This window comes from Sminthopsis crassicaudata, chromosome 6, assembly GCF_048593235.1.
Source record: "Sminthopsis crassicaudata isolate SCR6 chromosome 6, ASM4859323v1, whole genome shotgun sequence".
Lineage (NCBI taxonomy): Eukaryota > Metazoa > Chordata > Mammalia > Dasyuromorphia > Dasyuridae > Sminthopsis > Sminthopsis crassicaudata.
Window position 1 is genome coordinate 203,689,047 of NC_133622.1, and position 16,858 is coordinate 203,705,904.

Here is a 16,858-nt window from a genome sequence, read left to right on the forward strand (position 1 = left end):
CACAGGTTCATTTACAAGTATTGGGTCAAATAAAGACTTTGGCCCCGTAAGTCATTATAAAAATATGAATGATCATCACTTAAAACCTCTGCCAATCTTCCTCCCTCTGATGTGTTTTCCTAAAGGACCCAGTCACACTGTGAGCAACAGGGAGGAGAGAACCTGCCCAATGGGGCTCTGCAGGGGCCTGGAATGGAAGGGGCCTCCTGTTGTACCTTCTGTGTGCCAAAGAGGCTTTGCAGTTGTGGATGGCAGGGGAGAGGCACTGACAGCTGGCACTGAGGGAGAGGTAAGAAGCAGGGGTTTCTTCACTGAGAGATTAATCGGTTCCTCCAGGATTTTTTGTAAAGGAAGAACTAATTCTTCTTGAGCATCTGGGCAGGCAGCTGCTGTGTTGTGTCCCAGAGAATCATTAATAGGCCTGGAATCCTCATTTTCCATCTTAAAAAAAGGAAAGAAAAGAGAAAGAGAAGGAAAATATACCATTAGTGGGCCTTTCACCACTATGCCTGGGGCTAGAACAAATCTTGAGGGATGACCAACATGGCAAAAGAGACAGAATAGGAATTATGGATGTACAAAGTGATAGAATCAGAAAGGCCTTCACATATTATCAGTTCAATCCGTACACTTAACAAATGGGGAGACCGAGGCATAGCATTTCTATGGGTTCCCCACCCCCATGCCCACACATCAGAGAGACTCACCTTGCAGGGCGCATTACCCAAGAGAACATCTCCCAAAGACAAGTGGCTGGCCCCTTCCCCAGGGTGCAGGACCCAGGTGACTGCTGGAGCATAACTGGGCGCTGTTTCTGGCTGTGTGTCGGAGGTAGGGCCTATGCTGTGGGAGCAGGAGCTAGGGGTCAGGCTGCTCACACTCTGGATCTGGGGCTCCATTGACCTCCCTGTTCTTGAGGATGACAGTTCCATTTCCAGCGTGTTGGAGAATCCCATTATACTCACTGAGGCTGAGCGCTGGGAAAGAGATAAAATCTGAATCGGCTTCCAAAAGAATACTAAAAGTTCATATGGATTTACAGCTGCAAAACTCACCCTCACAAAAGTCCTGGGAAGGAGTGTGAGTATACTCACCCATTCCCATTTGTTTTATACCTAGTTTTCAGTATTCTCTCCACCCGAAATTATGTCCTTTTATTTTTATTCATTTATTTATTTGTTTGTTTGTTTATTTATTATTTATTTATGCCCTATGCATATTGATGTTCCCTCAGATACCCTAATCTCCCACTTCTCAGTCTGCTCAGCTTCGGCAAGCAGAAGTTCTTCCACGTCATAAAGATGGTATATATATATATATATATATAAGACATATATATATATATATATATGTAGTCCCGATAGCAGGAATATATATACTCTTCTACCCAACTCTACTTTAGACTTCTTCTTGCTCTAGGGATAATAAAGAGTGAATATATATATACTTTTCTACCCAACTCTACTTTAGACTTCTTGCTCTAGGGATAATAAACCAAGTCAACACTGCCACTCCTGAAAAGGATGCATCAGGTAGGCACTTCACTTTCCATCTCTGTCACTTCCCAAACCAAAATACCAATCCTATTCCCTTACATGTGTTATATTTCCCTATTAGAATATAAACTTCTTGAATCCAGGGGTTATTTTGTCTTATATTTGGCTTCTCAGTCCTTAGCACAGTGCCTGCCATATAATTAACCCTTAATATATACTTTTTCATTCATTCCCTGAACTTTAGTTTCTTCATGTTTAACATGAGAGGGAGGAGATGGGGCAGATGGTCTCTGAGGGCCCTTTTAGTCCATGATCCTATGAAGCCCAAGATCACACATCTCATACATCAGCTTGAATCTGAATTTTATTCTTCTGAATCCCAGTCCAGCATTCTCATCACTGATAAAAGAAAGAATGTTTCTTTATGAGGAAGTTGAGAAGCAGAGGTAAGAAGGGGCTTGTCCAAGCTCACATTGGTATTAAGTGTCTGAGCTAGAATTAGAACTCCAGGCTTCTTATCACACTCTCTCCACTAATGAAGATATGATTATCCATCCTCCTTGGCAATAAGGAAACATACACACGTATACATACAGAAACACACACATTTCTTTATCTTCCTTGCTTTCTTTACCCCCTCCTTTTTCACTCTCCATCATGTGGCTTTTGTCCACATGTCTGACATAACTGGATGTTCTATGGCTACTCTGGAGGATTTGTGACCTCCCTTTCATGGGCATTTCTTCTGCTGGTGCAGATGACAACCATCTATACCTTTTAATCCTGTGGAATTCTTGTCCAGATATCTTTGAGAATCTATTCAAAATGGTGGAGGTAATGGGACAGCATGGAACAGTCAAAAGGGCCGGCTTTGGCAGCAAACCCTAGGTCAAATTCCAGGCCAATCTTCTTCAGACCTCAGTTTCCACATGGAAAATGATGGCTTAAACTAGATGAACTCTAAAGTACCTTCTAGATCTCTGCCTGCGATCATATACTCATCTTGTAGTTGGTGAGTTCCCAATCTTTAGCAGGGGCTCTAATCAGAGTTACTGCAAGAGAATCTGGGAATCTATGCAGCCTAAATAAATAATATGCTTCAAAGATAAATAATTTACTATTTCCAGATTTATTTAGATGTTTTTATAATTAACAAACAAGAGTATTACCACAATTGCAGGGAGCTGGGAGATAATGCATATTTCAGATGGCAACATCTATTAATAATATTGTAAAGATTTTATAGATCAATGTTATGTCTGGGCAATTGTAGTAATGCTCTGGTTTGTAACCCAAACAGAGGATATGCTACTCACTTGTCTTCATTAAAGAAGTGCTTTCTATCTCCTGATAACTCTCACCCTTTAATAATCTCACCCTTTCTTACTCTCCCCATTCCAAAGCTACTGAGCACCAGCCTCCTGAGGCTTCTTCCCCAACTCCAGCTGCCTGCCTCACACCTCAGTGCCCCTGGTCTGATCCCCTCCTCCAATGTCTCACTCCATCAGCCGATCCCTTCCACCATGTTTTCTGCAATACTTAGTTCTACGATTGTAAAACTTCTCTGTAAAACCTCTCGTGCTCCTTCTAGCTTCTGGCTCTCATGGGGACTTAGCTCCTCCTTGATAACATGACATCCCAAGTTTTCATTTCTGATACACTGATTGTACCTTTTCTCATACTCCCTTGAGTCACTGACCTGCACCTTAACCTCCATTGCTGGCTATTATTTACCAAGCTCCCAAACATTCACTGTTCTTTTTTGATTTGTTTTATACCTAGTTTTCAGTATTCTCTCCACCCAAAATTATGCCCTTTTATTCTTTCTTTCTTCATTTATTATTTATTTATGCCCTATGCATATTGATGTTCCCTCAGATACCCTAACCTCCCAGTTCTCAGTCTGCTCAGCTTTGGCAAGCAGAAGTTCTTCCACGTCATAAAGATGGTCATGCAATTGATCTGCCATCACCCACAGATGCTTCATTTCCATGACTGAGAATTCTGTACTTCCTTTATCTGATCATAATCTCCTATCATTCTCTCTCTTTCTGTGGTTTACTCCTCCCAAATTTGTTCTTTTTCCTTATCATGACCTACAATCTCTCTACCCTTCCCTTGATACCCTCCTCCCTTCCCAATATCTACCCCTTAATGAACCATACAACTTTACACAGTCCTCTAACTTTCACTCCTACTTTGCTAACCCCTCTGATTTATTACACCTACTTTGATTCTCCTTTGATTCTATTCATAGGCCGATGATTAAGACTGGAGGAAGTCTTACAATCAGGCTAAGTTGGATCCGATACCAATTTTTATGATCTAATTTCATTATATTAATTCTTTTAATGGGCAGCTAGTTAGCACAGTGGATAGAGTATCAGGACTGGAGTTCAAATCAGGTCTCAGACACTTCCTAGGCAAATCACTTTGCTCTATTTGCCTCAGTTTCCTCATTTGTAAAATGAGATGGAGAAGGAAAACTGCTCCAGTATCTTTGCCAAGAAAACCCCAAATGGGATCCAAAGGAGTTGGACAAATGACTGAACAGTTTTTATCAGTTTGATCATTCCTTCTCAGACTCCTTTATTATTGTCATCTATGTCATGCTCACTTTGGTATATCTCAAAGATCTGAACTAAGATCTTTTCTCTTTTCTCTTTATATTCTCCCTGTTGATGACTTCATCTGCTCTCATGGTTCAGTTACCATTTCTATGAACTTGACTCCTAGATATAATATAATTAATGTATATCTCAAATTCAATGTGTTCAAAAAAGAACTACTCCTCTATCCCTACCCCCTCCAACCTATCTATCTTCTGAATTTCTTTACTACTCTCACCATCCTTCCAAGCAACAAGTTTTGCAATTCAGGTTTCATCCTCAACTCCTCATTCCCACTAACTCCACATATCCAATCAATCTCTAATTACCTTGTCATTTTTATCTCAAATTATTTCTCACATCTATCGCTACCTCTCCACTCACACAGTCATCACCTGGTTCTTATCACCTCTCACTTGGAATACTATAAAAGTTTCCTGTATGGTCTCTTTGATTCATGCTTCTATTTACTTCAATCCATCTTTCACACATCAGCCACGGTGATATTTCTAAAACATGCCCAATAAACTCTACTCGTTCCCTATTGCTTCTGGAATTAAATATAATATTTAATAATAGTAATAATTAATAATAAACTCTGACATTTCAATTCCTTTACAACCTGGCCTTTTCCTACTTTTCTAGTCTTCTTACATATTAGCCAATTACTCAATCTCTATAATACAGACATAATGGCCTACTCACTGTTCCACACAAAAACTCCCATCTCCATGCCTTTGTACTAGCTACCTTATATGCCTAGAATGTGTTCCCTTCACACCTACCCTCTTGGAATGCCTGGTTTTCATTAAGACTAAGATCAAGTATCACTCTCTCTGCCTGCCACCCTTCCTGAACTATCCAGATGCCAGATTCCTCTCTCCCCAAACCATCATATTCATTTTGTGTTATTATGTGAATATGTTATTATGTAAATATGTATGTGTCTCCTCCATTAGTTTCTTAATGTTGGGAACTTTTGCTTTTCTCTTAGCATTCCCAGTGCTTAGCACATAATAAATGTTCAATAAGTACTTGTTAGTAAATCGATTGATTATGATAATGATCTTGTTTTAGTAAAGTTTCTTAAATTTCTTCAGAATATTTTGAAGTTTGTACTGATACTATGAGAATTTGACATCTATCAGCCCATGAAAGTATCTAATGTATAATTCCAGCCACTAGATCATATCTTACTAAAATAAGAGCTAAATTTTTACAACTTAAACTGATATGTTGCACTGTTTCTACTGTTTATTTGAATGATATACATTAATAACTAAGTCTGGACTCTTTAAAGATAAATCTATGACTTCTGATGATGGTCTAAGTGGGGGAAGACAATATACAAAATGAAGCTAAGGAAAGGGTGATGTGCTAGAGAGTACCCACTGAGGTATCATGATAAAGAAAATAATGGAGATGAAAACAGACAGAGCAGCGGGTGACAAATGAATTTATATGGAAGATGCCTATGGAAAACATTTTGAGTATATTCTCGGGTCTTGGACTTTCCATAGTTACCAGAAGTGAACTACTTTTGGTTATATTTGACAAATTCAGTTATGTTTCCCTTACTAATAATTTTTTAAATTTGTTTTACTATTATTCAGTGATGCCTACTTGCTTCAAAAGTATTACTGTAGATTTTTTTATCTGTTTATCATTTGATCCAGGAATATCTATCGGTCCTCTTCCTCCTTTTTGGAGAGGAATGTTAATTTCTCCATAGCTGCCTCTAGGTAATAAATCTTATGCTTTATTAATACTGTACAGATTTCTGTTAAGATGCCTCCTAAATCTATTAGGGCCATTTAATAGTTTTTAAAGATTAAGATGTGTTAAGATTGTTATTTATAGTATTAATTACTTTAACATTTTTCTTCTCATTCAACTTTGATTTCAGAATGTTGATTAAACATAATTATCCATATCCTTTTCTTTAATATCTTTATGTTCAATATGTGTTCCCAGGAGGAAGTATCTGTACTTATTGCTTTTATTCATTGATTCAATGGGACCTCTGGATTTGGGTTCTAAATTTTTCTTGATGTATAATAAGAATTGTACATTTATCAAATCCAAATGATGTTCTGAAGCCATATAATGCTTGATGTGACCTATGTACATCAAGTGATTAATGTTTTGTTTAATAGTGTCTATACGTGATATAGCTTCTTTAATTTATAAGTGATACTTAGTTTATCTATGAAAAATTATCATGGAATTGAGGCTAAACCAAACCTTAGTGGGTTTAAACCGTCACCTGAAAAAATACCATTTAGCCTATTAATTGTTTTTGACTTTGTATTGGTGATATGATTTTGGATTTTTAAAAAAGTGTCTGCCATATTGGTATCAAATACTCTAGTATTCTCACGATACTTGGATTTATTGTAGATATTTATGGTATAAAAATAAGCCTTGAATTTGAAACTGAGTCAAAGACTTTGTTATATTCATCAAAGACTATATAACTATTATTGCATGTTGAACAATCTGCTTAGTCAATAAATACTGAAATGTTGATTTTTATAATCCTGGAACTTTTTTCACCTCAGACAATATTATTTTCTTCTATTTGTAAAGTTTTACTAATGTAAGTTATGAATTGTTTCGTGGAAAGTACACATCATCAAGAAATTGGCTTATATTTGGCCACCCAGTCATCTTTTGGTAGTAAATACATGTTGCCTTCTATTAAAATGTGGAATCAGGCTTATGTATGAGAAGAAGCTGGTAAAGCTTTTTGCTAATAATTCATGTACCCCTGTGAAGCCTTTGAGTCACTAATTATGGGTCTTATTTGCTCCTGACACCTTCTAGTTTTACTGAGAGGCTAGAATTTCAGTCATGTCCATCAACAAAACCATCTGTCATTCATTAAAGGTGTAAAAGCCTTCTGTTTCACATTTGAATTAACTTGCATTTTTATTGTGGTCAGATTTCTTGTGTCCATTTTAGATGTCCAGAAATCTTCCCAATATCCCTATTCATCCTTCTAGTAACTTAGAATTATTCTTCATTCTCTCCTTCATTCCTCTTATCAAATCATCTGTCAGTAAATGCTTGCTGTTTCTACCTTTAACATAACATCTCTCTTAATTCGGGCCCTTGTCACTTCTTACTTAGACTACTGCAGTCTCCCTATGTCCAGGTTCTCACCTCTCAATGCCATCCTACTCACTGCTGCCAAAATAGACAATTACTTACAAACACATCTTTCCTTATTAAATCAACTCCAGTGGCTTCCTATTACCCAAGAATAAAATATAAGCTGCTGTTTAACTTTTTAAGCCCTATACAACCTAGCCAGTTTCATTGGCTATTACTCTTTCTCTTCCTTCTGTTTGAGATTCTGCTCCTCACACATGACTCTCCACTTCCCATCTCTGCCTTTGCTCTGACTGTACCCTTACTTCTCATCTCCAACTCCGCTTTTTCTTTTAAGATGCAACTTAGGCACTTTCTCTGCATGATGACTCTCTCCTGATCCCCCTAACTGCTAATGCTCTCTCTCCCATACTATCTTGTTTTTAACTTCATGATAAATTTTATTACAAATTATAATAGTATTTTACTTTATTATACTTTATTACTTTATTATAAATTTTATTTCATTTTAAAATATAAAATATTTATTATAAAATTACAAATATTTTAAAATATAAAATTTATTATCTTTTATAATTTAACTATGAAAATTGTGTTGTTTTATTATAAATTTTAATTACTTTATTATAAATACTATTTGTGTTTATTAACTTTAGATTTATGATTTAAATATTTGGAATATACTTGTTGCCTCTCCCATTAGAATACAAATTTATTATGAGTAAGGAACAGTTTTATTGTTTGTATTTGTATCCTCAGAATCTAGTCTACAGTAGGCATTTAATAAATGCTTGCTGATTATTGATTAATTCTCTAAGGGTTTCTCTTGCTTCTAATTTTTTTTTTACTTCTTAAGCCTTTAAAATGTTTATATTTTTTTCTTTCAGCTGAGGTGATTCATATAACATTACATTTGTATTTATATTTTCAATTGCTAATTAAGGGAGTAGACTTTCTGATATACTTTTGTTATTCAGATTTCCTTTCCATGTTTCTTTTTTTCTTGCCTTGAATTGGATAATATGGTATTCAAATTTCCTACTGCATTTGCCAGCTAGCCATCAACGTCATTATCTGTAGCACTTCCTCAGGCATTACTCTTCCTCAGTTCATTCTTGCATGTTGGGTGTCCCAGAGAGCTGACAACTATCATGGGTGCCATGAGAGGCACAACCAATATTTACTCAGTCAATAGCATTGTCCCTTATAGTTCAATCAAGGAAAACTGTTTTCAAATTTTGTAAAAGAATACAGGGCATAGACATAGCTTTACAATTAGCTTTGTAATATAGTCTCCTTTTTTCTATAGGGTGGGAATGGGGGTTGGTCAGAAAGTTCTCTTGAACTTCTAAGGTCTTTCCCAATATCTTCAATGACTCTCTTAATTCTCTCTGCCATAGTGGTGTTTGGAACCTATCCTTATGTGTATCCTTGATAGGGCCCCCTTCTCCGGGCCTTACTATGATATTGTCTACCACAAATAACTGTATATAAGCCTATCATATTTTTACACTATCAGATACAAATTCAGGATGATTATAACAAGTACTGAACTTTCTGAGTTATTGGATTCATGCTATCAAAATCAAAAAGGACTTTTCATGATTTGAATCTGAATATACTTCTATCCTTTTCAAAATCATTTGAGATAATAGTGCTGATTTTGTCATATTTTGTTATTAGGTAAAATAATTTTCATATGTTTGCGATAAAGACTCAAGGCTTAAGACTTTTTCTTTCTTTAGATTTTAGCAGCTCCTCAATTTCATCCCTAACTTTGTTTTGTCTAGACTCAGGGGGGGAAGTGTTTTTTGTTTTTTTTCAATAATTGGCTAGAAATACGTCGTTATGTGAGTGGAATTAAGAATACCATTGAGAAGAAGCAATATGAAACACTTGCTTATAAATGGTGAAATGTTTCTAGTTTCTGTTATGATATAATATTTGAGCATAGTTTTGTCCATTTTGTATGTACATATAATGATTTGCCATTTTAGTAGTGTCATCTAAATTAAAGCATTTCCAGGAGGTCAGATATTGGTATTTCTAATTCATTCTGATTTATCCTGTCATCTTGTGGTACCAAAACATGAAGAAGAGCCTTTTGTTTCATCGTCTTCCATATCAATTTGCTCATCATGATGATTTTCAAGATGGGCTAACCTACAACACTGTACCACCCTATCTATTCCTTAGAATCACAAGAAAAATTTCATCACAGTTGCTGTAATACTAAGCCACTCAGTGGTATCATCAGAACTGGCCAGCATTTCAGGGGTTTTTCCAGGTATTCACCATTGCCTTAAGAACCACAGAACCCTGCTTTATATTATCCCATTCAGCATTCTCTTATTTTGTTGTCCCTTTCAACGTGGGCAATAGATCGGGCTTTAAAGGAACTGTTTATTATTCCCATTAGTATTATTACTATTGTCTTCTAGGGGATCTTTGAAATTTTTTGATGTTAAAAATTGGGAGAAAAGATTGAAAATCATCATTCCAGGTCTTTTATTGAATATAAAGGTATGTAGTTTGTCAAAGAAACAACTTAGCATAGTTTGAAGAAACTCATGGCCTCTTTTTTTATCTCAAGTATTTAGTGTGGTACATAGCACACAATGGTGCTTAATAAATATTTGATCAATTGATTAAAAGAGAAATATACTTAAACTCATGAAGAATATCTATGAAGGCATGAAAATGAGTTGCAATTGCACTGATAATGAGAATAACACATTTAATGAAGCCACAAATGTTTGAAGTGGTGGACTAAAGGATCCCTAGAACATGTCCTTCACTTTACCAGTGTTGTGCTTGTGCTTACCTTGTTCACTACACAGAATGACCTTCCTTCTATTAGCCTGATGCATATCTACTCATCCTTTAAAACCCAATTTAACTACTACTTTTTTCATAAAACCTTCCCTGACTTTTTGAAGATAATAGTCTTCCCCTAGAATTCCACATAGATTTTACTCAACATGTGATATTGGTGGAATATAGTGATCTCTATTTGTGTCTTATCCCCTTACCAAAATATAATCTCCATGAGTACAGGAATCCAATATTATCTAAAATATGTATCTATTTTTATGCCTAACACAATGTCCTTCAACCAGTAGGTGCTTAATAAATGTCTGTAGCATGAATGAATGAATGTTATGGCCCTCAAATGATAGATCTTTTTCTGGGAATCAAGGATCCTTACCAGAACATTTGTCCTTTATGCCAAAAAAAAAAAAAAAAAAAGTTTTTAGTGCTTCTGGACTATGGATTAGCTCATGAATGTAGGAGATATTCTCTACACATATCTCTTTGGTCTTTGATTAGTATCTTCACATTATACACTGGAACATTTCTGACACTATCAAACTATTTGTCCCCCAGGCCTGGCACAGCAGAATTTAATACTTTTTTTTTTCAGATTGAGATCTTATAGCATGGAAACTACCCTACATGAAGATATGCTCTAAAATAAACTCTATCACTAAGGTCTGACTTTAACAAAGCTTGGCTCTCTAACTATATCACCCCTCTCTGTGCCTCAGGTGTCCATAATCCTGAGGCCTTCCTGGCCAGTAGATTCACTGTCACCCTCCTCACTGCCCAGACCTTTCTGTCCAATCAGTTAGCATTCAATATAATCCTGTGGCTACTAAATGTATCAGATCCCAGTTCAAGAGAAAGGCTGAAAGGACCTTTCTTAAAGTAATCTTACATATACTTAAAATAAATTGTTTTCTGGAGAAAATCTTCTCATCTTTGTCACCTGTGCCTCCTATCACCACCACCACCAAAAAAAAATGACTTAAAAAAAAACTAATTTAGGGTACAAGTTCTGCTGCTTCCTACTTTGATTTCTTTGGACAAGTCACTTAATCTCACCAGACTTCAGTTTTATTGTCTGTTTAATGGGAAGTAAGTTTGACCACAAGATCTCTCTAAAGTCCCTTTCAGCCCTAACATTTGCTAATTCTGTGAAAAAAGGGTCATGCTCAGCAGGCGGGTAGGTAGTGTCTGGGGCAGGCAGGTGGCATATTGTACTGCTTCTCCAACTGCATGATGTAGATAGTTCCATAATCTGTACCCACTACTTATTGAATCTGCTCTGCCATCTTTCACCAGTCCCACAAGTATCCAGGTAGTACCATGGTGCACAGAGTGCTAGACCTGGAGTTTGGATAACCTGAATTCAAACCCAGCTTCAGACATTTATTAGCAAATCATCTAACTCCCGTTTGCCTCAGTTTCCCCATCTATAAAATGGAGATAACAACAGCTCCTACCTCAGAAGGCTGTTGTGAGGATTAGAAAACACTTAGAACAATGCCTGGTTCACACTAAACACACAGACTAAAAAAGCAAAAAAGAAATCAGATGGTTTGTTAATATATGATGAAGATGAATTAAGTCAGAGCTAGGGGGAACTTTGAGACAGTCTTTCATCCAATGGCACTACCCCCCTGCTGCTCCTGGGACACTCCATTCTGATGCTGGGTGTTTTTCTTGGATGTCCCCCATGCCTGGCACTCCCTCCATCCTGGCTTCTCTAGTTTGCTTTAAGTCTCTCCTGAAGCATCATCTGCAAGATAATAAGGGCAGGGCCTTCCCCCTAAAACCATCTTCAATTCATCCTAACTTTCATGTGTACATGAGCTGTCTGCATGTTGTTTCCCCCATTAGATGTGAATTCCGAGAAGGCTGGCATTGCCTTTAGGCCCAGCACTTCACATAGCATCTGGTGTTTATTAAGTGCTTATAGACTTGACTTCTCTCTCAATCACAGCCTCTGGATAACATGTGAGTGTAGATTTCTATGACATTGCCTCTTTATACCATTTCTTGTCCCCCCACAAAAGGGAAGGTAAATATTATCCTTTTATACATGAGGAAACAAAGGCTGAAATGATTTGCTCAAAGTTGCATAGCAAGTAAATGGGGCAATCAGGTTTGAACTCACTTCATTTGAAGCCCCCCCCCTCTTTTTTCTTTACCTGGATTGTCACAACCCAGGAAAACACTGAGGATGACCTGGGCTCTAATCTCACATCTCGGGAGTCTCTTTTTTCACCCCCAGAGTGAGGGGGGGATGACAAAGGGGCTGGCCTACATCCCAGGTTTTTGTGAGATCAGAAGTAATAATGGATATGAAGATGCTAAATAATGTGAGGTAGTATTAAATTTCCAGGGTAAATTTATTTTAAAATCTAAGATAACCCTCCACACACGCAAAATCTTCAGAATTCCAAGGGAAAACAAACCTTTATTTTAAAATTACACTTTGAAGCTTGCTTTGTTGTACAGAAAGAGCTATTAATGAACATTTCAAAGAACAGAGATAACAAGTGAAAAAATTTCCTGATTCCTGTGCCTTCCAAAATGTATGATAAGAGACATTCTCCCTCACCTCTCTTGGCTCTCCTTTCTCTCTCTTCTCATCCTTTCTTTCTATCCTGGGTCTCTGGATCTCTCTGCTCTCTCTTCTTTCATTTACTTTTGGGGTTTTTTTTGTTTTTGTTTTTTTGTTTGTTTGTTTGTTTGTTTTGTCTTTTCCTATTCTATGTTATTGCCTTTAACTAGCTTGTATAGTGCTAGAGAGACCTAAAGTGCTTTAAATTTTTAAATAATTTGTTAAGTAGAATTTTGTGTCTCCAGTTTTAAGAATCTTACTTCTTACATTTCTCTACTTAATAGAAACTTTTTTTGCCTGTATGTGATCTCTGATTTGTGTATGAGTGGCTCTTACAAGGAAAAAAAAAAGTTAATTATCCTACTTGCCACATCCCTACCAATTGTATAAATTAGAGATGGGAACTATTAATACATTTAAATGAATCCTATCTTTTAAATTTAAATGAAACCCTATCTTTTTGCTGTTAATTACTCAGTTACTGCTGGTAAAGAAGAATGATCAAGGAGAAATAAACAAATTATATCTGCATATAAACTGAGTCTGACTTAATCACAGGGACTTCTGGAGAATAAGATATTCCACATAAGCGATTTTCCAGATAGCTAAAATATACCCTTTTCAGTACTGAAACTTAAAAAAAAAATTAGCCATTTTGATAGAATTCCTTTGTATATTTTTAAACAAAGACAAAGCATTAGCTAATCTTTTCTCAATAATTCAGCTCTAACATTATGACTGGGCTATAACAGAAGGGTACCTCAGGGATTGTTAGTGTAAGAGAAACTTGCTCAGATGTTAAATGGCCCCAAGGAGGTTCTCTTTTTAATTGATGGCTCTGTTGTCTTTCCATTCTTCACCTGTTTTTCACAGTATTCTAGCAGTGTCAGTCACCACCCCAAATCTTTTCCTTGTGATAATCTATCAAGATCCAAGAGTTGCCAAGGAAAACCAGATAACTAACCCCTTCAATCAGTTAAAAAAAACTGCATTTACTTCAGCATAATGCTTTTTATCCACCATTCTAAGACATTAGCTTTGATGAAGACATGAAAGCTGGCCTGAAGACTCCTGTAGAAGATAAAATGCACTAGGGCTTTGAGGCAGCTATTTTTCTTGATGGTTAGAAGCTTTTTATTTACTTCTGTGTTCTGAAGTGAAGTTGCAAAACTCTGACTGTTGAATAAAAGTTAACATTATCATACCTATTTGGGGAAAAAGAATAGGTGACATGTAAATTGGATATGGGAAATACTTGGAGGTCCTATATTAATATTAGGCTATTCTTGAATGAAGGAAATTAAAGATGAGCCAAGAGAGCTGAATAAGCTAGCAAAATTCAATCACTAAATCACTGGTGGTTCCCAGGCTTTTTGATCAGGCTTTTTACTTTTGAGAAAAAAAAATATTGATATGAAACTTATATTGGCTTAGAAAACTGAAGGAATCTCTTTTTCTGGCTGAATTTCATTTACCAGTTCTGAAGTTGTCTCTTGTGTTAACAAAAGAAAGGGTTGTCATTGAATGTGCCAACTGGATGATATTAAATTTTAGTGTCAAAAGATGGAAGAGAAGACAGGATTCAGAAGTACAGAGGCTATCAGCCAGCTGGTCACCAGATGACAAATGTTTTCACAGTAATGCATAGAGAAAATCTTCTATAGCATGAAGGGTGGTTACAGTCTGATCAGGGTGAGAGCCTACTATAGCCTACTCACTCAATAAAATCATCTGTCTTTTAATTATAGTTTTCTGTTTATCTCAAATCCTCCCCCTGACTCTGGACACATCTTATCTAAAATCTGTCTCCTGCAGTTCCTAGCACATGTAGGCATTTAATATGTATGGAACTGAAATTAATTAAATTGAATGTATTAGGCTGAAAATCACACACAGCCATATATTACCATGGATATAAGAAATATGAGCTGTCATCTCAGACCTTGGTAAAAAGGAAAGAAAATAGGAGTCAAAAAGTAAAAGGTAAGAGGAATGAGTAGATTAAGAAAAAGTAAAAATTAGAAGGCAGAGAAGATGGAGACTTCTTTAAGAAGATGAAACAATATATGTGTAGCCCAAGCTTGGCTAGGAATTGAGGAAAACAAACTGAAGATAATTGATTATTTAGCCAGGAGAGCTTGACTGTGAGTTGGAAATAAAAATGGTGGGTAAAACCTAGAAGATAAGACTTCTCAGAGTTATAAGACTGTGCTGGGAAGGAGCTGTAGTATAGCTACTAGGTAATAAGACTTGCCTTCCAGACTGAATCATAGAACTATATAATAATATAACAGAGTGAGAAGTGATGTTATTCTACTTATTCTGAGAAACCACAGTATCTTCATAGTTAGTATCCCTCTAAAGTCTGTGACCGGCAAAAATACATCTATTCTAGTTCTTTTTATAATCAAGATAATGATGCTGAGAGGGTTACTTGTTGGTACTTTGCTACTATTAAGAAGTCCAAGAGATCGAAGAAGTCTATAAAGAAGACAATGGCCGGAGGAATGTCAATGAAGGCAGGCAGTCTGTGGATTCATTCCAAGCCCTTTACCTCCTTTGACATCTTTTCATCTTCATCATTATCACTTTCAATGCTCTCCTTTCTCTGAATGCAGCAAATTGTGTCTTAAACCGAAGTGAAGTGCCCACGTTGATATACAGGTGTTAGAGAAGAGATTCGATGGTCATTATTTGGCTCCAAATATAGCACCACACATTTCTTTTTCACACTGACCATTGTCTTTCCATGGCTTTCGTATCCTCTACTTGTAAAGCTGATTGTTAAAATGCTAGTGTAGAGCTTAACAATTTCCTTGCAAAATTTCATTTTGTTAAGATTTGGCCCATTACTCCAGCCTACCAAGATATTTTCATTTCTTGGGTCTTTTATCCAACACTTTTAACTATCTCTCCTACCTTGTATCATCTTAAAATCTTATGAGCATGTCACCTACATCTTGCTAGAATTCGCTGATTATTGAATAGAACAGAGCCAGGGACATAACCTGAGGTATTTATTCAAGGTATTTATCCCCTTCAGTACTTGCTTTCTTGCTGTTCCCTCACATATGACACTCCAGCTCACTTCCTAATGCCCTTGTGTGCCTATTATCTCCTTTGCCTGGGATGGACTGTCTCCTCCCCTCTTACTCAGAGAATCTCTTACTTCCTCCAAGACTTAGTTCATTAGTCAACTTCTATGTGAGTCAAGACTTTCCTTAGGTTGTCACCTGCTCAGGCCCTCATTCCCAAAACAATTCTGCCTTATATTGTATTAATTCCATGCATGCTTTCAGATATACACATTGTCTTCCACAGTTGCCTTTGTATCCCCAGCACCTAGTATATTACTAGGCATTTACTAGAAGACTGACTCACACTGGGTCTGTCTTCTTCCATACTGAGCCTTCTTGAAAGGAAGCATGATAGGATAAAAGAAGCAATGGACTCAGAATCAGAAGACTTGAGTTTAAATCCTGGCTCTGCCACATATAAGCTGTGTGTGATGTTGAGCAAATCAATTCACTTTTCTGAGAATTAGTTTCCCCGGAATAATAAAACCCACATCTATCCACTGACGTCTTACTTCATTCATAATGGCAAAAACTTTCATGCTGTTCTAAGAAAGTGAAGGTTGACCAACTCTTACCAAACTAGAAATTCTTGAAATATAAGGCAGCAAAAATGTCTGTCAGCCTCACTGGGTTCAGAGAAGGCTGGCTACCAGTGACAAATTCTCTGGGTCAGAGCAATTCATGAAACTCTTTGCTAAAATTTGAAGGGGTCAAAATCCACTCTGAAGAAGAAATATAGATGCATTTAGATGCATATAGATGAAATTATATATCTTTTAAAGTACTGAACTAATACTTACCTTTTCCCCTCACGTGGTTATTATGAGATTCAAATGAAATAACATATAAAAGTCTATTGCTTTTGCTATTGTTCAGTCATGTCTGATTCTTTTTGGCCTCAATTGGAGTTTTACTGGCAAAGATACTGGAGTGGTTTGCTACATCCTTCTCCAATTCATATTACAGATGAGCAAAACTGAGGCAAACAGGATTAAATGATTTATCCCCAAAAGGCAACAAAACAGCAAACTGAATATAGCCTTCTTCGATGAGATACAGATCCCTGCTCCCAGGACATCCAAGTAACCCCCTAGCATAGAGAGATTCTGTCTGCTAAAGATCTGCTTATCTTACAGTGGACAAAGTAACAAA

The 16,858-nt window shown here is 36.6% G+C and overlaps 1 protein-coding gene across 3 annotated transcripts in view; it reads right to left on the reverse strand.

Annotated features, from left to right (window-relative positions):
• TRIM66 (tripartite motif containing 66) overlaps positions 1–16,858 on the reverse strand; it is a 106,295-nt gene that overhangs the window by 12,175 nt on the left and 77,262 nt on the right. For all 3 annotated transcript variants that reach the window (XM_074272571.1, XM_074272572.1, XM_074272573.1), the window contains 2 exons: positions 708–977; positions 216–441 (listed from right to left, as the gene is read on the reverse strand). In XM_074272571.1, coding sequence (XP_074128672.1) covers positions 216–441; positions 708–977 — 496 coding nt within the window. The remainder of the gene's footprint in view (positions 1–215; positions 442–707; positions 978–16,858) is intronic.